This window comes from Salminus brasiliensis, chromosome 12, assembly GCF_030463535.1.
Source record: "Salminus brasiliensis chromosome 12, fSalBra1.hap2, whole genome shotgun sequence".
NCBI classification, from domain to species: domain Eukaryota; kingdom Metazoa; phylum Chordata; class Actinopteri; order Characiformes; family Bryconidae; genus Salminus; species Salminus brasiliensis.
Genome location: NC_132889.1, coordinates 24,755,717 through 24,781,587, shown reverse-complemented (window position 1 = coordinate 24,781,587; position 25,871 = coordinate 24,755,717). Strand labels below are relative to the sequence as shown.

General features: G+C 40.1%; 1 protein-coding gene across 1 annotated transcript in view; it reads left to right on the top strand.

Annotated features, from left to right (window-relative positions):
• grin2ca (glutamate receptor, ionotropic, N-methyl D-aspartate 2Ca) overlaps positions 1 to 25,043 on the top strand; it is a 94,654-nt gene extending 69,611 nt beyond the window's left edge. The window contains exons 5-13 of the mRNA XM_072694474.1: positions 1,366 to 1,577; positions 12,648 to 12,816; positions 13,022 to 13,175; positions 13,764 to 13,889; positions 15,423 to 15,652; positions 20,071 to 20,231; positions 20,324 to 20,511; positions 21,224 to 21,456; positions 22,748 to 25,043. Coding sequence (XP_072550575.1) covers positions 1,366 to 1,577; positions 12,648 to 12,816; positions 13,022 to 13,175; positions 13,764 to 13,889; positions 15,423 to 15,652; positions 20,071 to 20,231; positions 20,324 to 20,511; positions 21,224 to 21,456; positions 22,748 to 24,397 — 3,123 coding nt within the window. The 3' untranslated portion in view covers positions 24,398 to 25,043. The remainder of the gene's footprint in view (positions 1 to 1,365; positions 1,578 to 12,647; positions 12,817 to 13,021; positions 13,176 to 13,763; positions 13,890 to 15,422; positions 15,653 to 20,070; positions 20,232 to 20,323; positions 20,512 to 21,223; positions 21,457 to 22,747) is intronic.
• Positions 25,044 to 25,871: the final 828 nt, after the last annotated feature.

Sequence of the window (25,871 nt, the reverse complement as noted above, 5' to 3'; positions counted from 1 at the left end):
AGTCGCTAATTGAAGCAGATGGAGACAAAGAGATGGGTCTTCTGCAGTGTGCCCTCCGCTGCACTACATGAAAACAAAATCTTTAATTATGATTTGAGAGAGGAAATACACCTCTGAAAGTCAATGCCTACAGGGATGCAGGTGGTGTGATCTGCAGAATTAGCAACCGACAGCTTGTGTTTACTCATAACAATAAGGTTTACCTGTGTTTATCCATGGTGCTGTAGTTACTGTTAAACTGACTGTAGAATGATTAGCCATTTTATCATGTAGACTATGGATGGAATGCAGTTATAATGCGCACATATTGAATCATACATACAGTACTGTGCAAATATTAGATACCAAAAAACAACACCAAGAAACAAAAACAACAATTGAGTACAAATTGTACTTATTGGATTTATTTTTATATTATATATATATATATATATATATATATATATATATATATATATATATATATATATACTATTTTATATGATTGTTTTAGATATAAAAAAGGAGTTTAAACTATAGTTCAAAAATGGTTCTGGTCCGTCCTGAGAGAGTTCTTTTTCTGTAACTTGTGCACCATTTAAGGTGGAACAAAAACATTCTGCATTTTAGGGATGCACTGTATGTTGTGGGAAGACAGTAGACAGATGTAATGAATCAGTAAAACTAAAGCTGCTTGCCTGTTCAGTTCATTAATGGATACAACAAAAATGGGACAGACTGGGTAGACCACCAAACTGGCCCCCTTCAGATACATCGCATTTAACGCTTTCATTTTTATAAGAGAGGACAAAAGTTTGAATCTTGCTTCAGATCTAAAAAAAAACTATAGATGTTTCTGTCTACCTTGAGACATGAGAAGGCAACTGAACTCCATGAGTCTGAAAGGTGAAGCTGACCTTGAAGCTCTTACTGAAAAAAGGAAACAGACAAAAAAGAACATTTGCACATGGAACTGCTGTTAACAGACTGACTACCCCAGAGTCCAGAGTCCAGTCCAGTCACATTGTTGAATGTGTTTGAGCTTATTTTAATGATGAGAAGCAGAAATGTCTTCAAAGACTGAACTGTAGAGATGTGGGGAAAATATGTCTGTAGATTTATTTCTGCAGAAAAAACTGATAGCCAGTCTCCTAAAATAAATGGAAGCTGTGATGGAGGTAAAGGGTGGACACACTCAGTACTAGATATATGATAGTACATTTAGTTGTTGCGGGTTCTGTTCTGTTAAATATGTTTTTCCTGATGCAGAAAAATGAATAAATTGTACAGAATGATGGCACTGGAAATTTAAAAATGTGCACAGAATAGTACCTGGATTTATAAACTGCCTCTCACCTAAATCCTTGTCTCCTTCTGACTCTGCAGGTAGGACGTTACGAATCAGGAATTTTACAGATGCGCTACCCAGTCTGGCCACGATATGGAACGTACATGGAGCCAGTGTCTGACAACCGTCATCTGACAGTGGCCACACTCGAAGAGAGGCCTTTTGTGATAGTAGAGGCTGTGGACCCCATCACAGGCACATGCCTCAGCAACACTGTGCCCTGCAGACGCCAATCAAACAAGACTGAGACGTAAGTAATTATGAATATCATTATTTCAGATACTCGAGTAAAAAATGAAAACAATCTATTACATATGGTAGGAATACGGTGGAACTTTTCTTGTCTTTACGGTACTGTCATGGTGGGTTAGGCCAGACACAGAGGGATGAACACTTGCAGAGATGGGTCCAATGCAAGTACTTTAATAATACAAACAGAATACATACAAATACATCCTGATACAGATCTCGACAAGATCTGTATCAGGAACCAAGAGATGACGAACATGGCAAACTAGAAACACACGTGAACAAAACGAACTGAACCAAACACACATGAATGTAAATGAACAAGAACCGAGTCACTGAATCGATACAAAAACAGAAATATAACAAAAGTCCTTAAGGGAGCCTGCCTGCTCAAGTCCGCCCCGGGGGAGGGCGCGATGACGTGGACCTGACAGGTACGGACTTCACGAAACAGGCTTCACGGTGCAGTAAACTCACAGACCAATCGCATGCTTAATAAGATCACCAAAGGGGCTCCTCAGCCAGATTCGGTTGTGCAGATTTGGGAACAGGGCGTGAGATACGAAGCGAGAAGCAGTAATCAGAGAATAAATTGAGTCAAAGAAAGGCTAATTCAGATGGCTTGCTTTTTTCAGACTTTTCAGCCAGGAATGGGCCACGGCATATTTGTTTATTCTTCCCACAAAACCAGCATGTCTGATATGTTCTGAAACTGTGGTGCTAATTAAAAGCTGCAACGTGAAGCGCCACTACTAAACAAAACACAAATCTTCTGAGCAAATATAGCCACTTAAATCTGAACTGAGGGCACGGAAAATAAAAGATCTAATAGCCCAATTGTTAAAATATATTTAATGATATTTCTAATTTGTTTTGTCTTTCAGTTGTTGACATAAAAAGCTGATAGAACTATTAGGCTACTTCAGTATACAGGATATAGCATTGAATCATAACACAGGTTAGAAATTTTGACAGTCTGGACCTTGGCCTGATGAAATTTCTTCTAACTGGACCTTACTGAACTCCAATTAAATACCCATGCTCTAGAATGAAGGCTGTAAACCACATCATATAACACGATGCGATGAACTGTGATGGGTGTTTATTAAATAACACTGCAACAGCAACCTAGAGTTTACCTGTTTTCACTTTTTTTTTTTGTTTCTTTTTATTATTATTATGAATTTTTTTTATGCTGTACATCTAAATGTGGCTGAATAGCTCACCCCTGGCTTAAAAACTAAAGAAAAATGTCTATTCCTGAATTCTGGATCATTTTTGATTGATTATTCAACACAACACACACATTATCTGTAATTCCATGCTGACTCGGTTAGCTCTTAACACCCCTAAAAACGCTTAAAAAGAAATCTTCATGTCACCACTTGGCTTAAGCTCCCTAGGCATGGACTCCACTGGGAGGTTTTATCGCTGAGTGAGTTGCAGTAGTAATTAGTTGTGAGAGCAAGAGGACACAGTCAATATAATGTGACAGTAATGGATAGGAATGACCACTTACTCATATATTCATTATCTCTGAGTGTCACGGTAAAATACTAATTTGAAACAGGCACCAGTGTTTTGTTCGGATTTTGGGCTTCATGGTTTTAACAGATTTGGAAAGACACAGCATCTCTATTTGGAGCCCGGAGGCTTCATTAGAGAGAGAGAGGCCACTGGTGTATTATTAACAGCGTTTTTAGAAAGTGTATGGCAAGTACAGTATAAGTGAAAACCTGGAAAGCTTTCTAACCAGTAATAGTAAACACATCAATGGAATGACATTATCTGAATTCAGAATAGCAAGATGCTGATGTCAAATGAATTATGTAATAAGCACAAGCATGATGCTCTTAAGGCCAGTTTTTAGATCAATCTTAAGCCCTTCAATCAAAAACCTATTACCGGGTCACCTTTGACCATAATGTTCAGGCATTCACACATGTAGCTTTTAACTTTGTTTCACAGACCTCCTAGTGGCCAGTCCACTGTGGCATTGCTGTGTTGGGCATTTTTACAGGTCTAAAACCGAACACTTATAAACGTTCATGCTGCACATAGTGAAATAGCTTGGCATGTTGAGTTGGTGCTTTCTGTGTGCCTCCATGTTTTTATTGCTGTATGCAATAAAAGTACACAATGTTTTCACTGTTGTCAGATTTACAATAAGATAAAAGTGCTGATTTATATACATAATATCCTTCTGCTACGTTTGCTAAAATTGAAAACTGAGAACCAAACATTTTACATAACTGTTCCACTTTCCTGGCTGTAATCTAGACCTCACTATATTTTCCTGCTATGCATTGGCTGTGTCAGCTGGGCACACATAAGTCTTCCCACTCTATTAAAATGACAAGAAACTTGAGGGTTTTTTTGGAGATTCTTCAATTTGAACCTGTGGAGGAAGATCTTACAATGTTTTAAGAAACTTTCAAGAACAGGTTCTTAGAAGAACCTTTTCTTAAGAATGAAAGCCTTTGCTAAGAGCTAAAGTTTATTTCATTTAGGTAATTTAAGAAGTTCCTCATAGTTGGAGCCAAATATAGTAGCCTAAAGATCCTCTAGGAACCTTGTTCAAAATAGTTCTTTAAAGAACCAGATTTCATGCTGAGGAATCCCAAAAGTTACTTACAGGCACCTCCAATAGCATTAAGGAAGTTGAGCCGTAGGTTTTTGTAGTTCACTAGATGTTTTTCAAAGAACTACTCATTTGTTACAGTGCAGCAATTTGTTGAACTAGGTCTTCATCACTGTGCAGATCAATAGCTGGGCCTTTTTAAAGACAGCCAGCTGAAGTCATACATGACCCTTTCTTGTTTAATTATCATTAAATACCCAGATAAACGTGTATGTATAAAAGTGCTCATTGTTCCTACTAATTCTATGACTTCATGTGAGAATGATCAAACCTTCAGCTTTTCATAAGAGCCAGGGTCATCAAGTCGAGTCCTGGAGGCCAGGAACTGTGCTGGTCCTAACTTGTAATAAACTGAAAACTCTTTTCCATGTTCTGATATTGGTAATGTTGGAGTGTTGAGTGTTGTACAGATCTGGAGGTACGAAAACCCCTCAAACTAGCTGACCAAAGAAGAGCTGATTGTGAATGGTCGGCTGTGGATAACAGACGGCTCTCTTTTAAGGCACATAGCAGAGAAGCTGAATGTTTTTCAACCTAAATCTGCAGTTTACAACCTTGAAAGAGGCTTGAGTGAATTTAAAAAGCCATTGTCTGAATGCTCCTAAAGTCCCTCGACCCTAAAACATGCATTAATCAAGTATTTTGGCAGAATTTCTGGGCCCAATATCATTGGCAGCACCCCAGGTTCCTCAAGCTAATTTGCCATACTGCTCTTGACACTGCCATATCATGCTAGCTGTGGCATATTGACATAGTCATATCCACAGTAATTTATAGTGCCTTTGTTAACGTTTGAGACTGGATGGCTTTGTTCTCATTGAAACCTCTTGCATGTGTTGAGCCGTCTTTCCCATAACCATTTTACACCATAGCCACGCTGCCGCCGTAACAGTCAGCTCAGGAACTCTAAACACCTGCTCCTGAGTAGAAAGCGCTCTCAGGTGCCTGCTGGCTCTGAGCTACAATCAGAGATAAAAAAAACCCACTACTCTGAAGCTGCCTGATGAGAGCAGGGTGATAATTAGCAGAGTTGATTAAAGTGGAGCCTCAGTTTTCAGTGAAAGAAAAAAAAGAAAAGAAAAAAAACCCGAAACCTCTTAGGACTCTCTCAGTCTGCCTACAAACACACCCAGACAAACGTACACATAAGCCAATTAACTCTATTACAGAAGAGTGGATCTCTCAGGGCTTTCTGCCAGGCCCAAATGGCCTCACGTGAGACCCCCTCCAGCTGCATGGTGACAAGTCTTGGAAGCAGAATCTCTCACACATTGTGTGCAGCCACATTAAGTTGCCTTCGGAGCCAAAGTTAACCGTCAGAGCTGATCTCTGGCAGGTGGTGCGATACTGACAGGGGAAAAGCATGTTTACCAAGTTGGTCAGAGGGAGTCGCTCATTAACGCCCAGTAGTTCATTCGTTTTCTTTGCTTGTTTTCTTTTCCATTGACTAGGCCTCGTGTGTTAGTGTGTTTAATGCGACCCATTAAGCCCACCCCATGATGCCACAGTTCATTAGCCTGGAGGTCTGGGGGTGGTTACAAGGTGATGTGTCATTAGAGCACTTTGCTTTTGCCTACACATCACTCACACACTCACACACTCACACACTCACTCACACTCTTCTGTCTATTGTATGTCTGGAACACATTTTCTCTTCACCTATTCCAGGGGATGGGCTGCTTACCAGGGTTAATAATATACTTCACAGTGATAATTATATTGATTCAAAATTTAATTCAATTTCTAAAGTCCAACAGGTCTGCAGTAGAAGCTACAGTTAAAGCCATTACACAACAAAAGTGATGCAAACAAGCAATACAATGTTAAATATTCAGAAATAATATGTAGTACTGGGACAAGTATGGTGAGTAGGCAGAATGCAAATGCAAATTTTCTCATTAGAGCGTCTAGAACGGAGGAACGTATGGCAGTTAACAGAGAACAGTACACAGTCAATAACAGCGCAAGACGAAGATACATCACAACCACTTGACAGACAACCTGAATAGAGGACAGGGCTACAAATGAGGCACCGGTGGGAACACTAAAGACTGGACTAGGGTGGCAACAAGCACCAAAACACTATCAAGCAAAACACTGGAGCAGTGTTAGAAACTGCTCCCTATTCAATTTCCCCTACATGCGAAAATCTAGATCACTGAATAGAGCGCTACTGGTAGTGAACATTGTTGACCCCATCATGAGCCCATTGCTATGCGACAGTAAAGTCTGGTGGCCGGCCTTCCTCAGAAAAGCTACATGTGAATCTTCAAACCAAACACTGGGATGGATAATGGGTATGTCCATTTAGTGTACATTGTCTGTACATTATGTATTTATAATATATATTTCAGTGCATTATGGGATTGTTATAGTGCAATATGCATAGTGCATATTTCACAAAAAAAAAAATGGCGGAAGCCCAAGGTAGTGAACTATGTAGTGAATAGGGCAAAGTTTTGGACACAGCTTGGGTGCGTCCCAATTGCATATTAATTTGTAATACTAACTAGTTTTTCAGTGTGTAGTATGCAATAAACCAGTCAAACAAGAAGATCATTTACAGTCATGTAAACAACAAAGTTCTATGGTTTTACATATCAAGAAGTGAAAAAATACCAAAAAACAATGAAGTGCACCCCCTGAATCAACAGCTTAAAGAACCACCTTTGGCAGCAATAACTTAAAGTAATCATTTTCTGAATGTCTTTATCAGGGGGTATTTTGACCCACTCTTCTTTACAATATTGCTTCGGTTTATTGAGGTTTATGCAAAGCCTTCTTTCTTTCTTTGCGGGCCACTGCAACACCTTGATTCTTTAGCCATTCTGTTGTAGATTTGCTGGAGTACTTGGGATTATTGTCCAAGCTTTAGCTGTGGGATAGATCGCCTTACAATAGAATACTTTGGTAAACAGGAGCTCATGGTTCACTCAATGATTGCAAAGTGCCCAGATCCTGTGACGGCAAAACAAGCCCAAATCATCCCCGCTCCACCACTGTGCCTGACAGTTGGTATGAGATGTCCGTGCTGATATGCTCTGTTTGGCTTTTGCCAAATGTGGCACTGCGCATTATGGCCAGACATCTCCACTTTGGTCCCGTCTGTCCAAAAGACATTGTTTCAGAAGTCTTGTGGTTTGTTCAGATGCAAATTTTCAAGCTCAAGCTGTGCTGCCATGTTTTTTGTTTTAGAAAGAGGCTTTCTCCTGGCAACCCTTCCAAACATACCAGCCATACTTGTTCAGTCTTTTTCTCATAGTACTGTCATGAACGTCAACATTTAACATGCTAACTGAGGCCTGTAGAGTCTGAGGTCTAGCTCTCTGTAGGGTCTCTGATTTTAGGGGTACATTGGCTGGGACATCCACTCCTGGAAAGGTTGGCAACTGTCTTGAATGTTTGCCACTTGTAAATAATCTTTCTCACTGAAGAATGATGAACTTAACCTTTTTCAGAACTGGTGATTGCTGGTGTCTTTCTTCCTTGGCATTGTATTAGCACACATCCGATTGATCCATACCTCCTAACTGCCAAAATCTGGTAAATATGGTAGTCCTTATGGTAAAAGGACTAAAGTCGTGCCCAAAAACACAATCATTTGGGTTATTCTCATTAATGAACAGACACACACACACACACACACACATGCCTTCATGCTCTCTTGATAATCTGCTAGCTGGTTTGGAACCCTGCTGCTGTAATCTATGATGGCCAATTAACCTGCAGCACAGGGGCAAAGCCTCTTCACCATTCACACACTGAAACGCACCATCGGCTCACTGCATGCAAGGCTGAATAAACCAGGCCAGAAAGGAATTATTACTTATTACTTATAATTATTAAGACAAAAGATATTAAATAAAATGAGAATGTTGACAAAATGCAAACATTGCTGGTATTAATTTTGTAATAGAGTCATATGTAAAAAAGGATTAAGTTGCATGATGGAATAATTTATGCTATTCGTTTCGTTTTTGCTATCACAGTGCTGCAACTGAGAACTGTTTGGTCTCCCTGCTACAGCTCCCATAATCCTGTTACTGTGAAACCGGAGGACATTTCACTCACCACGTCCCAGTAATCCATACAATAAAGCTCTAGAATTGATTCTTATCCCACCGTAGCTCTCTCTATCTTTAACGCAAAGCCCAGGCTGCTCACTCACCGTTTCCCTGTTAAAGTCAACTGCATATAAAGTAGGTCAGCATGAGCATTTATCAAAGATTTTTGCTAATTGGATGCAGAAGTCGTAGTTACAATACTTGGAAAGTTTGAAAAAAAAAATAATTTGCATAATCATAAGTTGTTATTTTGGTTTTGCATTAACTAGTGTCTAAAGCCCTATTCGGATGAGATTACTTTTACACGGGAAGGTATAGTAATAAAATCTTACTACTGGACATCTGTTAAAATGTATGGCTGATTCACACAGGATAAGAAATCCTAGCATAAATAACTGAGATGGAAGTGCCGACATATTTGTCCATGTTCTATTTAGCCCAGTAAACCTGATTATATTGTTCTTGCTCTTATATATAGTTCTATTGTATTACTCCTCTGTAATGCTTCATAGTTCATGCCTAGAATTACCCTAACTGGGCAAGTCAACCGACTGGTTAACTCAAATGTATGTTCTTAATGTGACTGTTATAGGGCTGAATGAGTAATATGAAGAGATACTGACAGTAAAACAATGGATACATATATATATATTATGAAGGCCTCTGAGGCAGCTGTAGCACTGCAGCAGCTTTTATCCAGCACGAGTTAGCCCTCCATCAGCCAGTGCAGTAATCCAGAGTTGCTCTCCTGCCTTTGTTTGCTGGTGATTAATTTGCGTCGGATTTGTTTTGGCCAGGCCCGGCTGTCCTTCCATCTGTTGTAGCTGTGACATAACACGAGGACCTGCCGCGATGGCCCGGTACCCACCCGCCCACTGCTGACGTCACCCATCCTCTCGCACTCTGCCACTATCCGTCCATCTCTGCTTCTTTCCATTTGCCTCGTCTTCCTCTTTCCCCTCCTCTACGCTACTGACTGAGTTTCTGGCACTCAGAGTGTGTGTATATGTGTGTGTGTGTGTGTGTGTGTGTGTGAATATGCGCTTGAAGGTTAGGAGAGAAACACAGCCAAAGCTGAGCTATAACCGTAGTGGAAGGTGCTCCGTCACAGCTTTGGAACATGATGCCATTCGCCGTTCCTCCACAGAAAGAACAGTATGCCTCCACTGGCGCCACCAGGCCATTTGAATGGAGATTATTGGCGGTTCTTTTATTCAGGCCTATTGGTTCAGAGTGCATTTGATTCCTATCATCCATCAGTCATGCACTGCAGATTCATAATCAACGTAACATGAGCCCAGCCTCGTAAACAGTGTGTCGTTAATGAGGCACAGCCAGCGTGCAATGGCTCCTCTGCCATTCCACACATTTACACACAAAACAGCCTAATTTATACTCGTTCCCCAGCAGAAGCACAGCAAAAAGAATCAAATGACAAATCAGCAAACCAGCCTGTGGAATGTCGCAAATGATGATGATGATGATGATAAAACTCTGCTTTGCCTTAGGACTTGTGGTTGTGGTTGAACCAGTGCTGCACAAAAGGTTTAAACACTAAGGACCAGGTTTACTAACACTTTCCAACATCATTCCAAGAATTAGATTGGTGTTAAAAATAGGTGTGATTGTTTACTAAATTGGCACATTGTCTTAAATTTGTTCTTGAGAAAAGTCCTCACAAAAAGTCTTCATCAGATTCATGATGTGTTTTTTTAAACTACAGAATTGTTCACAGCTCTGCTCTTCTATTATTGGATCCCATTGTCCTCATCAAATGAACAATCCCCATAAAAGAAAACATTGATGAATGTCAGAAACATTGTAAAAATGGCAAGATTAGGTTTTAAGAAAAAATATATTGTTAGAAATCCGGCGTCCAGGAGACAGATTCAGGAGTCAGGAGACTGGATCTTCAGTGTTGATGAGTTTATTGGTACACACAGAGATGTACAACTCGATCGGTCACGGTCAACCCAGTCTGATTAGGGGTTTTTTGAGAGGGCCTTATAAACATTGGAAATTGTGGGAGGAGAAAGGTTGATGAAGAGGAGCTTAAGGAGGGGTAGGAGGGGGATGAAGGATAGGTCACTTGGAGTATCAACAATAGGGGGTCATAGTTATCACTTTAAAGAGGGGTAGGAGGTGGGTGAAGTTGAGGGGGGGGTTGAGGGTTATCACACATCAAAGGTCATCGGTATGCTCACTTGATTGTTGTCACCTTTTGGGGGTTATTAGAGTGACCACTTTAGGCCGGCAGGCGAAGGGTAACAAAAGGTGAGAACAAAGGATTAAGATAACCATTTGATAACAAGTTGAAACCACATGAAAGTAATGTTAGAAAAGACCATATTTTCTCTCAATGTCTTAAGTCTTCTTAAATATGATTGGCAAATGCAGGCCTTTTAGCATCTACAACAAGAGTATTCACTTGAGCCCGACTGTTTTTCCATTAATAATAATTTCACAGTGTCATTGGTCTAATCATTCTGATCTCTAAAGGATGTGATCTAACTAATTCTGCATTTTTTGTGAGTGTGTGTGATGAATTTAACAAAAAAACGTATGAACAGTAGTGTGTTTCAAACGTCAATAGCGCTGTATCATAGAGTGACTATATTTTGTTAAAAAAAAAAAAAAAAGAGGACACTGTGGACACACAGGCCTCCACCGTGGTTAGAATGTTGTGGCCAGGGAGCTTTAAGTAGGCCTAAGTTGTAGGAACACGGAAATATGTATGTGTGAGGGTGGGAGAGATTTCAATACCTCTAAAACAACACAACAATATTAACCTACACCTATTAACCTAATACATAAACATTTACCAAATCTACCTAAATGGTCTTAATAGAGTTTAATAAGTCATAAATACTTATGTACTAATAGAAAAACATAGATTTGGTGGATTCAATACATTGGTCCAGCATAGAAAAGCACATTTTTTCTAACATGTGTTTGAGGCTTTTGAACTAGTTTCTTAATATGTTGGCTATAGGTTACAGCAGCCCTTTTAGGGTACAAGGCTACGCTTTAAGTTTTTAAGTTGTATTGCTATGACACACTCTATCTCAAATCCAAGCTTTTTATCTTATGTAGCTTTTCTTTATAATATGCCCATTTCTCCTGGGAATGTTAATGTAGAATCTTTTGTATCTTTATGGAGACATTTACCCTATTTGCATCTCGGGGACTAAAATGGACCTTTTTTAGTACGTAATAAATGTAAATAAGCAATAAAAAGAGTTTTAGGGGCCATAAGAAAAAACATTGAACCTAAATCATTTGTTTACTGAACCCAAATAATGATTTTTCCAAATTATACTAACTAAACTCTTCTGGCTTTGTTTGTCATTTGGTGTATGCTGTGGCTTCTGTCACTGAAATGTAATAGCCTTTAGTGCACTGCACACAAAAAAGCTCATATTCACCACAAGTTCAAAACACAGATATATTAAAAAAAAGAAAAGACCAGGACGTGCTCAGTGCAACAAAACAGAGATTTTACAACCTCACACTCTTTCCAGATGCTTTTGTCATGGAGCTCAAGTTCAGCTCAGACAAAAATGCAGGTAGTTTTAGAAGATTAAATCAAAATGAATGTGAAATACAGTATAACGTTTAAGCTTGTGAACCTATATAACCTAAATTTACTTCTGTATAATTACTTCTTTTTCTGAAATGTATTAATTTCCTAAAGTAATCTAAAATCAATCACATAAGAGAATCACAGAAGAGAAATAACTTTTTTAATCTTGAGAAATAGAAAGAAAAGAGAAAAGCAGAGAAAATAAGTCTTAATTTTGACAGATGAAAAACACTATATGTAAAACAAGGGGTTATATAGCCCTGCTCATATGTTCATTAGTTGCATAAGTTGCTTCTGTATGCATTTGCCTGACAGGTCTTAGTAAATAAGGTGCTGAACTGGCAACCCCTAATAGCGTGTATACAGAATGCCTCTTTTTGTACATTTTGAGGACATAAAACTGACACACTACTGTTTGAGATTCACATTCTGTCGGTTCCATCTACTGAACTCTCATTATTCACACATGGCTAACAATATCTGAGCTAGCCACTTTCTGTATTGCCTACCAATCAAATGATAATACCTAAAAACTAAAATCTATTTAAATTTCAATTGAATTTGAAACCATAAACATGTGGCACTATGATTTAGTAAATCATTGAGCAGATTAAAATAAGGCCTGTGCAGTGTTCGTACTAAGGGTGGATTTATTTCTTGGCTTGTTTTTCTTTTAAGGTTGAACCATAAAAAAAGTATCTGGACACTCCTGTGAATGAGTATAGTTTTGTTTAAAATAAAAAAAAAAAACTTTGACACTAATGTCCTTTCTTTCTTCTGTAGGATCATTGGACATACTGAGCCATACACCAAACTGTGCTGTAAAGGTTTCTGCATTGACATCTTGAAGAAACTCTCCCGCAACATCAAGTTCTCCTATGATCTCTACCTGGTAACCAACGGCAAACATGGAAAGCTTGTCCGAGGCATTTGGAATGGCATGATTGGAGAGGTGAGACAGTCTTTCAATGTCTTTTTAACATATTTTATATTGAGTTTTTGCAAGTGTACTTAGAAAATACCAGTGTAAGTTTAATTTACTTCAAACTAGCAGAAGAACAACAGATCAATGCCTGTATTGATAGATTAATACATCAGTAGGCGTATTCTGTGTTCTGGAGCACCTCATAAATATGTCTTGTTTCTCTCTTATTAAGGTGGTCTACAAGAGAGCAGACATGGCCATTGGGTCTCTGACTATAAACGAGGAGCGCTCTGAGATCATTGACTTTTCTGTGCCGTTTGTGGAGACAGGGATCAGTGTGATGGTGGCCCGGAGCAATGGAACAGTCTCTCCTTCTGCCTTTTTGGGTAAGAACTTTATTGTTCCCCTTTTTTCTCATTTAAAACATGAACACTTGCTACTCAACAAATCTCCTATGTGGTCAAAACTGCACAGCCCCCCCCCCCACACTGCGAAGAACATGGGGAGTTTTGTGGTGTAATTAAGCCACACATAGCCGTATTTGCAGCTGGTGTACGTTTTTGTGTGGGAAAAAAAAAACTGCTTTGATTGGCTGTTTATGGCACAGCAACGGCTCACAGGAGCCACCTAGTCTATTCTTAGTTATAATTCTTAGCTAGCTATATCCTAGTACCTAGCTAAGACCCAGCTTATACCCACTCACTTCACTGGCTTGATAGTGTTTAAGGTTCAAGTTATTTTAGTTCCATCGACTGAACTCTCATTATTCACATATGGCTAGCAGTTTTAGAGCTGGCAACTTAGCTAGAGAAGAAAAATTAGCTAGAAAATTAGCTAGAAAAATTAGCCTCTTCGAATAGGATTATTTCATATTTCAATTTGTCCACTTGAAGCAGAGTTCCTCATATCATCCTTATGCAACTCTGCACACTTCGTCCGGTCATGAGCCTTCGCTTCTTCTCTTTGTCTCTCAGAACCCTACAGCCCTGCAGTGTGGGTGATGATGTTTGTGATGTGTCTGACAGTAGTGGCAGTGACCGTGTTCGTGTTTGAGTACTTCAGTCCTGTAGGGTACAACCGCAGCCTGGTTAGTGCCAAAGGTGAGTGCTCACTACACATGATAACACTGTGGAAATGGGGACAGCTGTCAAAGATAGCATCAGAACCTAAAGCAGCACTATCAATCTGAAATGACTGGCCTGACATTAACCTGTACCTGATTGAAAAGGTCATTTTCATATGCAGTTAGCAGGTCCCAGTTAGGCCATTCTGCCTCTGATTAATGTTTTGGCTCCAAATGTTGGGACAGAAAGTCTGGCCATTTTTGTAGATTTGATTAACAACAGAACATTTGGTCTAAAATTACAACACTTCAGTCACCATTAGTGGCCTTTTTTGGCTTTTAAATTCAGCACTAAACTATGTAGTACAGATAAGCAATGAATGCTTAGTAATAATGCACAGTGCAACCCCCCTTCCCGAAAGCCCACCTAGATCTAGATAAAACCAAAGATGTAAAGATGTCTCTTATATATTTCTCATATATTTTTCAGTTTTAGTGATACACTTCTTTATGCTGGCACTAAAATATGTCTTTTTATGTTTTTTATGTTTTATTTTTGTTTTTTTATTAAGTAATGAACAGACAGTATGAAGACTGGAATGGGCAAAAATAGGCTTGTACTTGCTGAGCCCACTTGTGGCACTAGTAACTAATTTCAGCATTTTATGCAATTATGCTAGCTCAGAGATATATATGTGTTTGTAAACCACTATAAGTATTAAGTATTTCTATTTAAGTAGTAGGTACCAAACTGTCTAGACAACTATTGTTCACAAGCTCAGAGAAGCAATCTTTTGAAATAATGGGAAATCAACATTGTCATAAAGTTTATTAATTCACTAATATCTGCTGATCACATTTTTTGTTTGTCCAATAGAAACTGGAAAAATATTTTATATTCAGGACCATGTGGTGTTTCTCCACATTCACACACACATCTTGAATTAAAAGAATTCTGTCGTTTTAGAAATTCACACAAACAAAGTTGGTCTACTGAATGAGAAAGTTAAGCAATAGAACATAAGAGGGAATATGTTATCAGGAGTAACATCAGGGCTGTGAGTTTGGTCCTACCGTAGATCATCACAGCTGTGTTGTTCTACAGCTTAACTTTTTAAAATACTACAGGTTTTACTCCAAAAACAAACATTTTCAAAGAAGCCCTTTTTTCATACTGAATAAGTTTTAATTTCATCATTTATTCCGTATCTTCAAAAGGACAGACCAAGTGGAGGTTTGTTAAGGTACCCATTGAACCCTGTATGCAGTCCAAGATAACTGCTGATACTATAAGGCTCACCTTTTGTGGTACGAACAGAGTCTGAGACATAGAACTGTGGATGTATTTAGTTCAGCCAGAGGCGGTTTAGCTCAGCCAGTCTTTTTCGTCAGCAGAGTGATACAGATAGAATGCTTCTCAACCAATCAGCTTGTGAGTTCAGAACTAACTAATTTACAATAAAAGGGCAAGTGGGCTTGCAGCGAATTTGGGTCTATAAAAGAGTTTTATGTAGTGTTGATGTTTTGTTTCTATATAATATATTAACAAAATTCAATTCCTTCATTTAAGATCCCGGTGGGCCGACCTTCACCATCGGGAAGTCAGTGTGGCTGCTTTGGGGGATTGTGTTCAACAATTCAGTCCCCATTGAGAACCCCAAGGGCACCACCAGTAAGATCATGGTACTGGTGTGGGCTTTCTTCGCTGTCATCTTCCTGGCCAGCTACACAGCCAACCTGGCAGCATTCATGATCCAGGAGCAGTACATAGACACAGTTTCTGGACTGAGTGACAAAAAGGTAAGTACAGGGAGGCTAGTTACTTGTAACTGTCTCTTTCCATCTACACAAATTCAAGTCCTTAAAACGGAGCGGGGTAGTTTAATAAGATTATAATTAATTGCACATCATCTTCGAAACATCAACAGACTGCCAGTAGCTATAAAATCATCCCCTGATTGAAAATTAAATATTTATGTTTGTGTATAAATCATGGATGGCAGAGGAGAATGGAATTTAGAAGGCAGTAAACAGTTAGAGAATCTTGCTAACTGCATTTTTCCTGAATTGTGGGGGGTAATGAAATATTGACGATGTCTCAATTCATTAAAATGTGCCTACTTTTTAAAGAACTTAGGAACCTGACTGATGAAAACTAGGGCTGCAAAAATGATCAGAATACCATCCAACCATGTGTTGGATCCCATAAATCCAATAAGAGGCATTTTTACTTCTTCACTCTTATAGAAGATGTTCTTCGACGGTTCTCCTGTTAGCATTATGGTTTTATATAAAAACAAATCATGACATTTGAATGTATGAATGGTTCTTTACCTGGTTAAATGGTTCTCTATGATGTTTTGAATATTGTCCTTTAAGAACTTAAGATATCATTTGGCACCAAAAGGGTTCACTTTGCAGTACTTCATTAAACCCATATTGCTGTACTGCATAAAATGTAAAGTCAGATGAATTTAAAAAGAAAAAGAAACTGATTACTGAGTGTTTTACTGAGAGTTAACTCAACCTAAAGCCAATTTATGCTTCTGCTTAGAATCAGCGTAGTAAGCATGGCGTAGGTACTGTGAAGCTGCATAGCCTATGCCAAAACCTAATACACACCTAACCAGAAATGTAACTACATGTCACGGCGATGCAGACAGCAACAACTGTGATTGGTCCACCTGGTAGTACTGTTTTTAAGAAAGCTGAATCGGTTCAATGGCCGTATGGACCATCTTTACTGTCATCTTCTCTCCTTCGTGCCTTGCAGAAATTTACACCATTGTTTGTAGGAAGCCAAAATCCACAATTACCACATTCACCACACAGTGAGCACCTGGAGCAGTCTTCATTGTGGCACCTGGGGGGTAGTGAGGGTGATGGGGCCTAGCTCAAGGCTCCAATGGTTCAAGGCTCCCATAATCCAGTCATCGGTAGCCCAGTCAGACACGCCATCGCACAAGTATAAAGCTCACGGGCATAGGCCACTTGCGTGGCCTGTGGATACACTTGTCTGTGTATCCCCACCTTTCCTGTGTTTACTGTTTATTCATGTCTGTAGGGGAATGTCCCCAGACTTGGAGGTTTTTGACCATAGAGCAGCAAACCTTTGACACATAATGAGCAGGCACTGTGCCACTCAGTGTTGTGAAACTACACTATATAAATCTGAATGAAAGTTCTGAGTAAATCTGGCTTGGACGCAACCTATGTATGTGGTCTCACAGCTGGTGGAGTGGAGCAACTGTCTAACAGCCTGCATGTCAAGAAATCGGAAGTTAAAATCCCATAAACACCACAGCTCTCAATGTTCAGGAGGAACTCGTCAGTTACTTAGAAATAATGCAATTTTTGATGTTCCATTTTTAGCTTATTATTTATGTCTTACATTCAAATTATGAATTTCCAAACCTGTTTAATTATATTTGACCTAAAATAGGCAAAAGGTACTAAATGTATTGTTTTTTTCACTTTACCCTAACTAGTTTAAGAGCGGTATGTTGGGACTGGAACACAAGAATAGAAACGTTAAAATATTGGTTCTGCTCAGAGAGAACTGACTGATTTTTTATTCCGTTTGTGAGCCCTGACTTCTAGACATTTTGCTCTTGGCATGCCAGGATTATGAACTTTTCAGAGAAAAAGACCAACCTGGCCATCCCTCATTACGATCCCTGCAAACTCATTACAGATTCCTTCTGCGTTCTGTATTGAGTAGAAATTCCCTTTATCCAGAGAGAGAGAGAGAAAGAGAAAGAGAGAGAGAGAGAGAGAGAGAGAGACAGCCTTACTGTGAAGTAATATTTGCCTGACAGAGGGGCGATTAGAGTTATTAAATGTGCAGAGGCTTTTATACAGAAGAACATAAAGGTAAAGGTAAAGGTGCATGTATTTGTCACTGTACAGTGTACACTGTACAGCGAAATGTGTCCTCTGCATTTATGCATGTCCTTAGGAAGTTTATGTGCCCTAAGGATCTTCATTCTTAATAAAATGAGCTGAAATTAAAACACAGCTAATCCAACAATAAATTAAATCAATACATTCTTATACAGCACACATAATGTCCAGTTCTACAACAATGTCCAGTGATGCAGTGCAGACGGGAATGTTATCTGTACCAGTACATAGCTTGAATATTAAGAACAGTATCTGAATGTTTCATGCCTCGTAGCACAATCAAAGAGGCCAAACTAAATGAGCTGCACTTCCATCACACTCTCCACATGACAGCAATCATCCCCAAGGGTACAATGTGATCAACTCAAGCCGCTGATTATTTGGGGTGTATTTAGGCCCTAGGGAAGTCTGCCGGCATAGCATTAAAACAAATGGCTCAAGGATGAGCATGTAGCCTTAAGGCGAAGACAGTGCTGTGAGACATGGGTTTAATATTCCAGATTACTCTCTTACTTCATACTCTGAACTTTCTAACAATTTCAGTAGCTGAGCATGTTTACTGTAACAGCAGCTTACTGATTGTGGGGCTAGAGTACGTGTTGACAGATAAGCACTGCATTGATTTGTTAAATATATATAAACTTTAGCCCAGCGTCAAGCCTATCCAGTAGTATAAGTGCTTCAGCCTTTCGCAAGAGACTCCTGTATGTCTGTGACAGTCTACACAGAGTGACAATGTGACCATTACTCAGTAGCTCAGCTGTATGGCAGCTGTAGAACGATGTGGGGCATCAGTAGGCAGTAACTGTACAGACAAGACCAGATCATGAATATTGTGTTTTTTTGTTTTTTTTGCCTGTTTTTATAAAGTAGTGACACTTCTGACTACTCTGCTCGTGGCTTGCCTGGAGTTGACTGATATAAAAAGTTTGAGATCATAATTTTAAAGATATAAACAATGTGAAGTTTGCCATGTTAGCCTTATTCTGAGGTATGAAGCTGATGTTCCACCTTAAAACTGCGCCTAAATTACATGTTGGCACTCATAGCTTCCAAACTATTTAAGGTGGAAATTCCAATATGAAGCTATTAAATAACTCCAGCCTCATAAAGACAGTAAAGTTTGTTTACACTGTCATAAATATAAATCAGCACTGAAGTTTATGCCAGAAATGTTCTACTGAGGTTATGTGACGGGGTGATTAAATGATCAGAGGCAAAGCAAAACCTTTCCGTGCTGTTTTAGCGAATAATGAGGGAAACACATCACTTGAGCACAAAGATTAAACAAGCACACAAAGTAAAACTAGCATTTTAGATACTCTTCTCATCTTTTTACACCTTAACTCTCCAAGGCTTATTACACACTAAAGTGTATTACTCTTACCGTAACTACAGGGACTTTTGTAAAGTAAAGGTGCATGTATTTGTCACTCCAGCGCACGGGGAGCAGAGAGGGTAAAGGGCCTTGCTCAAGGAGCCCGGGAATCGAACCCACAACCTTGTTATCGATAGCTTGACGCTCTAACCGCTGAGCCACCACTGCCCCTGTACAAACTGGTGGGGCTATTCTTTGGTAATAGAAGTTTGTAATAACACTTAGGCTTTAGGCTTTTTAAGGGTTAAACAAGCACACAGAGCTTAAAACAAGCAGCATTAGAGACACGGGAACAAGAGCAATGAACATGAGCAAAATTGCATAAAATCAAACTAAGAAAAAGAAGAAATGAGCTCATCTTAAGTAGGGACAAAGGCAAGAGAACATAATATTGAAAAGGCTTGGAACACTTGGCCTTGCAGCAGAGCTAATTTGTGTTCATTGTGTGGCCTAATCAGAGATTCGGGTGTTGGAATTAACAAGAAGAGAAATTATTGAGAGCGTAACCTTAGCTGACCAGTTAATTGACTGAGTAGCACTTGGGGGCAGAGAGACTGGAGATATAATGACCAACTTGTCTTCAGCCTGATTTTTATCTCAATATTAGTTTTCTTTCTCCTCTCCTACTGCTGGAAGGATTAAGGCCGGTTAAATTCTCACGACTGGCTGGGTTTAGATTTGCAGGTCACATATGAAATACAGAGAGATAGAATCCTGAGAATCCTTGGATGAAAGAGTAAAAGGCAAAAAGTACATTTAAAGTAAATCCATGTACAGAAATCCAGCTTAGAGTGCAAAATCAATCTTTCTCCAAAAGTGCAGCATTTTCAACCAAAGCCAGGCTGGAAACTCCAGGTTTAAAAGAGGTCAATTCACCTTCCCCAGTAAACCCATGTTTGTCCCTCTAATGTGTTCATTTGTATCTTGTCAACCTCAGTTTCAGAAACCACAGGAGCAGTATCCACCTTTCCGGTTTGGTACAGTGCCTAACGGCAGCACAGAGCGAAACATAAGGAGCAACTATCCTGAGATGCATTCCCACATGGTCAAATATAACCAGAAGGGCGTGGAGGATGCTCTTAACAGCCTCAAGACTGGGTACATATTCACATTCATGTCTTCTTTTGCTGGACATGTTTCACCCATTGTTAACACTGTAAGATTCCTGAATTCGAATTTATTCCAAACAGCAAACTTGATGCCTTCATCTACGATGCGGCTGTGCTCAACTACATGGCTGGTAAAGATGAGGGCTGTAAGCTGGTAACCATCGGCAGTGGCAAGGTTTTCGCAACTACTGGCTACGGCATTGCCTTACAGAAGGGCTCACGCTGGAAACGGCCCATTGACCTTGCTCTCCTTCAGTTCCTTGCCGACGGTAACCCCTATATAACAGTTTGGATCACACCTCACAGTTACTTTTTTTGTCAAAGAATGTGATACTGCAGTTCTCCATGCAGAGTCTATGTGTTGTGTGTTACTGATTTTTTCCCCCTGGAAATTTCCAGTCATAATATATGGTTTCTGTACCATATATGGTCATAATTTGCTGTTTTTATTACTGGGCCCTTAAGGAATTGGCTGCCCTCCATTAGCCCTTATTCGAAAAGCAGCTCTTTTATTGTCAGAATAAATGGGCGGGGCTAAATGATTGTGGCTGAATAAGCAGAAATATGTAATTGTGTTGGTTTTCATGACATCACAAAAATCAATAAATTAATTTTAAACTTCTTAAACCCTATACACTGGCCCACACTTCAGTTCTTCAGCCTCATAACTGCATTATGCTTATAAATAACATAGTTTTATAGACCCTAAAACAGAACCCTGTAGGATTCACAAAATATGGGAAACCGTTACCAAATAATTCCTAATAGTTTCTGCATTAATAATAGGATTAACAACAGAATAATAAACCTAGGGTTCAAAGGGTTCAGTATAAGAGAACTTTCATGGAACTTAATGGAATAAAGGAAGTCATTTGCAGTTAGTTGTCAACAATGCACTGGCTGCTGTCCCTTCTCTCTCCTGTTTTCAGTGTGTGGACAGTATTTCCTGACAGGAATGTATTTGTGTTATTTGTGTTCCAGGCGACACTCAGAAGCTGCAGACGGTGTGGTTGACTGGCATTTGCCGCAACGAGAAGAAAGAAGTGATGAGCTCCAAGCTGGATATTGACAACATGGCAGGAGTGTTCTACATGCTGCTAGTGGCCATGGGCCTCAGCCTATTGGTCTTTGCCTGGGAGCACCTGCTCTACTGGAAATTACGCCACTCTGTACGCAAGTCTGAGCGCCTGGACTTCTTACTGGCCATCAGCAGAGTGAGTGCTTTATGCTAGTTGGGCTCTTTTTATTAGTCTTATAACTTATAAGTTCTTCATCCCCAAAATTGCATTAAGCTCAGAATTAACATCAGTTCAATAGATCCTAAAAGAGAACCCTGTGGGACTCTATTGCTTGCTGAACTGTTACCAAATAATTCATAGTAGCTTCTGCATTAATAACAGGATTAATAACCAAATAATAAAGCGAGGATTTAGAAGAAATATCTAGCTATGTTACAATAATACTAGTGAAAAGGAATAAACTCACATTTTTTATGTCGAGTTGATCGATCGATGATATTTTTTTTACTATGTTGTGGCTTGCAAGCTAGTCTTTGGTATTGCAACATCAAAAGCTTTTAAACAAGAAGTGCACATTGACCCTGGAGCCACAGCAATTCCCAGATATAGCTTTATAAGATATAGGATATTCTGTGGTTGTTAAACTTACACCTTGTAACGTCTTTGTAAGAAAAAGTGTTTCATATGAAAGCTTATGAAAGCTTAGTTATTAGTTCTTTTTGAACCAGCTGACATTTTAAGGAATCTAACAAGCAAATATTGCATTGATGTTACATGTTATAGTCATCATCCAACCCCCAGTTTAGTAAATCAGTGCATAATTATGTTAAATCAGGTAAGCTGGTGATGGAATTGAACAAAGCCACATCCTGGCTGGAGGCATTCAGGAGAAATTTAGAAGCATGCGCTGTGCTTCAAACTAGCTCACAAGATACCAACTACAAAAGTCATGGATACTGTAAATGTTTGAACACAATAAAAAGAGAATGAAATATGCTCATATGCTTTTTTGGGGGGATTCTCAGCACTGTTGTGTTTTCAAAATGGAATATTAATAGCCTCATTAAGAGTATCATCTGGAAACACTGACAAAGATAATGTTAGATTAGGCATTCCAGTGTGAGATTGAATTTGAAAGTGTATCTATTAAACAGAATAAGATAGCGGAAAAAATATAATTGCATGGTCAGCTTCTTTTTATTGGTTTGATATAATAAATACTATTTTAATTCACACAAGGTTCCAAGCACTTCTATACAGCAGTAGTTTGCATCTGTCAGTTCCCCAGATAAATCTACGCATCATTTGTCAAATGCACAGTCCAAACGTTGATACAGTCAAAGAAAATAAATCACCATGGTTGATCTAATTCAATGAAGCCATGGTGGAAATAATAGTAATGCATATTTTATGTAACCTGTAAAGGCATAGACACAGTCCTAGATGTTTGAAAGCAGGTAAATTTTTTCCTACTGCTCCTCTGCAGGGCATATACAGCTGCTTCAATGGCGTTGAGGATACAGACCACAATGGAAGCATGCAGAGCCCAGATGTCACCACCACCCATTACACCCAGGCCAACATGCTGAAGATGCTCAAGACAGCCAAGGACATTGTGTCCTCTGCCAGAGTGGAGAACTCCTTGGACAATGCCACTAAAACCATTGAGAACTGGAGCCGCCGAGGTCCAGATCCTTCCAAGCCTTGTCTTCCAACCCGCTTGATAAGCACTGATTCTAGTCATGGCCGCTTGCCCTACATCTCCAGTGTCACAGACAACCATACACCGTACTCCCAGAGAGCACTGACTCCTACTTTCCCCCTGCATTATGGAGATAGCACCACCCAGCCCTTACTTGATAAACCTCGGGTTGTGACAAGGCCTACCCCACTACGCTACACTCTACCTGCAAGGACCAGTCACCATCATATATATGAACGAACATTACCTATTTCTAGCCTAAGCAGTCCCCATATTGCTATGAGGGACCCACCACCCCCAACAGCTCCGAAACCCCACCACAGCAACAGGCTGTACATGGACAGCCAGGCCTGCCACCAAACAACCTCCCCCTTTTTCCCCTACCGTGCATTCCATGTCCCTGACATCTACGTAGAACACCAGGAACCTCCTGAGAGCCAGAAACTGTACGGCGAAGGTTTGGGTCGCAAGAAGAGGTCTCATAGCTACGTGGCTCCGTCCCCAGAAACTCGTCGCAGGAATGACTACGATGAACCAACGTCTTGCCTAGCTGAACTTAGAGCCAATCACCTCTTGGATAACCATGCACATACCACACCTTGCATGGGAAGCCACTATCAGAGGCCCAGTGCCAGCTGCAACTCCTGCATGAAATCCTACCTGGAACCAGAAATGGATGACGTTCCTCTGCTGGGGAAGGAGAAGCTGAACCGCCGCGCCTCGTTCCTCAGGGCCACATGGGGTGGTGACAGGATCCGGCATATTGATGAAAAACCCTCCACTTCTGCTTCGTCCTCCACTCGCATCACCATGCCTGACTTGTTCCCTCGTGTAGTGGTAGCTAATCCCAAGCCGTCAAAGATGTACGCTAGCGCCGGTAACAACCTCTGCTACAACATGGCAGTAGAACCGGCCTACCTGGACCCAGCCCACATGGGTTCTTACCCGTACAAGCCCCACAAGCTCAAGCACTCTCAGTCCACCCGCCTTCCCTCATATCGGGAGGCGATTCTCCAGAATGCAGCAGCTCTTCGTCGGTCTTCTTCAACCGTAGTGCACAGACATTACTCCACCTACCTGAACTCATATACTGACCTTCCAGTATATGTGGGTCCAGTGGCACAAGGACCTGCACACTTCTACGATCACTCCAAAGACATGTGCCACCTGTTCCCTTGCGTCAACCACTGCCCGGATAATGCCGCCCTGGTACCCCGGTTAGGTAGCAGGCCTGTAATGTACCAAAACACTGCTTTTGGAGGCTACGAGGGTGCTGGACGCTCACGTGATGAGCCACCACTGCAGCCAATGCACACGTTACCAGCTTCTTCCGGGAACAGGGACCGCAGACAGGTTTTGGTGGCGCGAAGGGTGAATAGTCCCTATGTGCCAAAGCCCTGGGGCCGAGTGTCTAGTCTGGAGTCTGAGGTCTGAGGCTTTTTATATAGGTGTCTTGACACTCAGAGACTTGTCTCCCTATGAACTTAGAGGGAGAAATGCCTGGAACAGCCAAACAGCCTTCGAATCTTGCAAAAATCTAAGCTGTACTGAAGGTGGACTAGAAAGGATATTCTCAGTGCAATAATATTTAGGGCAGCAGGGATGGGGGAGAGGGCATGACTATGTGATTACTGCTGGGACATCAGTATACTTTAAATGCTAAAGAAGTAAACAAAATATTGAATCATTCTTAATATATAAAAAAATGGAGCTTATAAATTATTTAAACAGGTTTTTAAATGCCATTACACGATCACAGTTATTCTCTGCAGACAGGCCGATGGAGCAGGTTGCAAGGCAGCTTTAGACTTCGAGGTTTAAATTCATTTTCCACACTGTTTTTGATTTTGGGCCAATTCAGCATTCTGCAATTTTGAACAGAACAGAACAAAGCACTGCAGAATTTTATAAATCAGTTACTCAAAAATGTCTTCCAAAATTTTTTAAGTCCAGGGTTTTGGGAGAGCTGTCTGTTTGAGGCTTTTTACTTGCTCCAATGATGTAATGTGGATTTTAAGACTGCTGAACTTCAACTGATTCCATCATCTGTATTTCCACAATTATTTTACTGTTTAATAAACAAACCGGTGGCTTCAAGAGCCTTTTGGAATGGGCTCTGTTGTGTTTTCTGTCCAAATGTTTGTTACACTGTCAGAAGGTCAAAAGTTTCTCCAAGGTACAAACAATGTACAGGTAAAAGGGAGGGGGTGGGCTGGGACTCCCAGCCATGAATGTCTGTGGTATTAACAGGGATCAAACTTGAGAATACAAACACTTGAGCAGTGAAAAGCAGCACTTTCTGGAGTCATGATGTTTCACAATGCAGGAAAACCTACAAACAAAGAGCCTTTCTCGCAGGAGAAGGTCTTTAACCATGCAGGCATTAAGTTGAAGCATTCACATGACACAATAAACCAATAACGCAACCCCCAAATGTGGCAATGGGAGCGGATAGTTTCATATTCGCAGCAGACCGAAGCAGAGTCCGCTTGAAGCGAACTCATAACCAATTCAGGAGGACCAAAGATTGATTCCCGACACCACTCCCAGACTCAAAAACAGCTTTTACACTTGACCACAAGGTACATAATTTGCAGCGTAAGCATACCTGGATTAAGAAATAAAGCTCTAGGATGAAACCCCCTTTCTACTGGCATTTTTACTGGTCCATTTCTACTGAGATGTTAATATAGTGTAAAAACTGACATTCAAATGATGTCAACAAGTTAAATCAAGTTAAATCAATCAATTGAGGTTTTTTTTTACATTCTATAACACATGATAACACCACTACAAAACTATCTATCAAGAATAATTATTCAAAACAATTGTGATAGAATTTCATCTGACCATATTTCAGAACGGCTGCCCTCTTTATTCTCTCCTTGAGGTTTTATTCCTAAGGCAC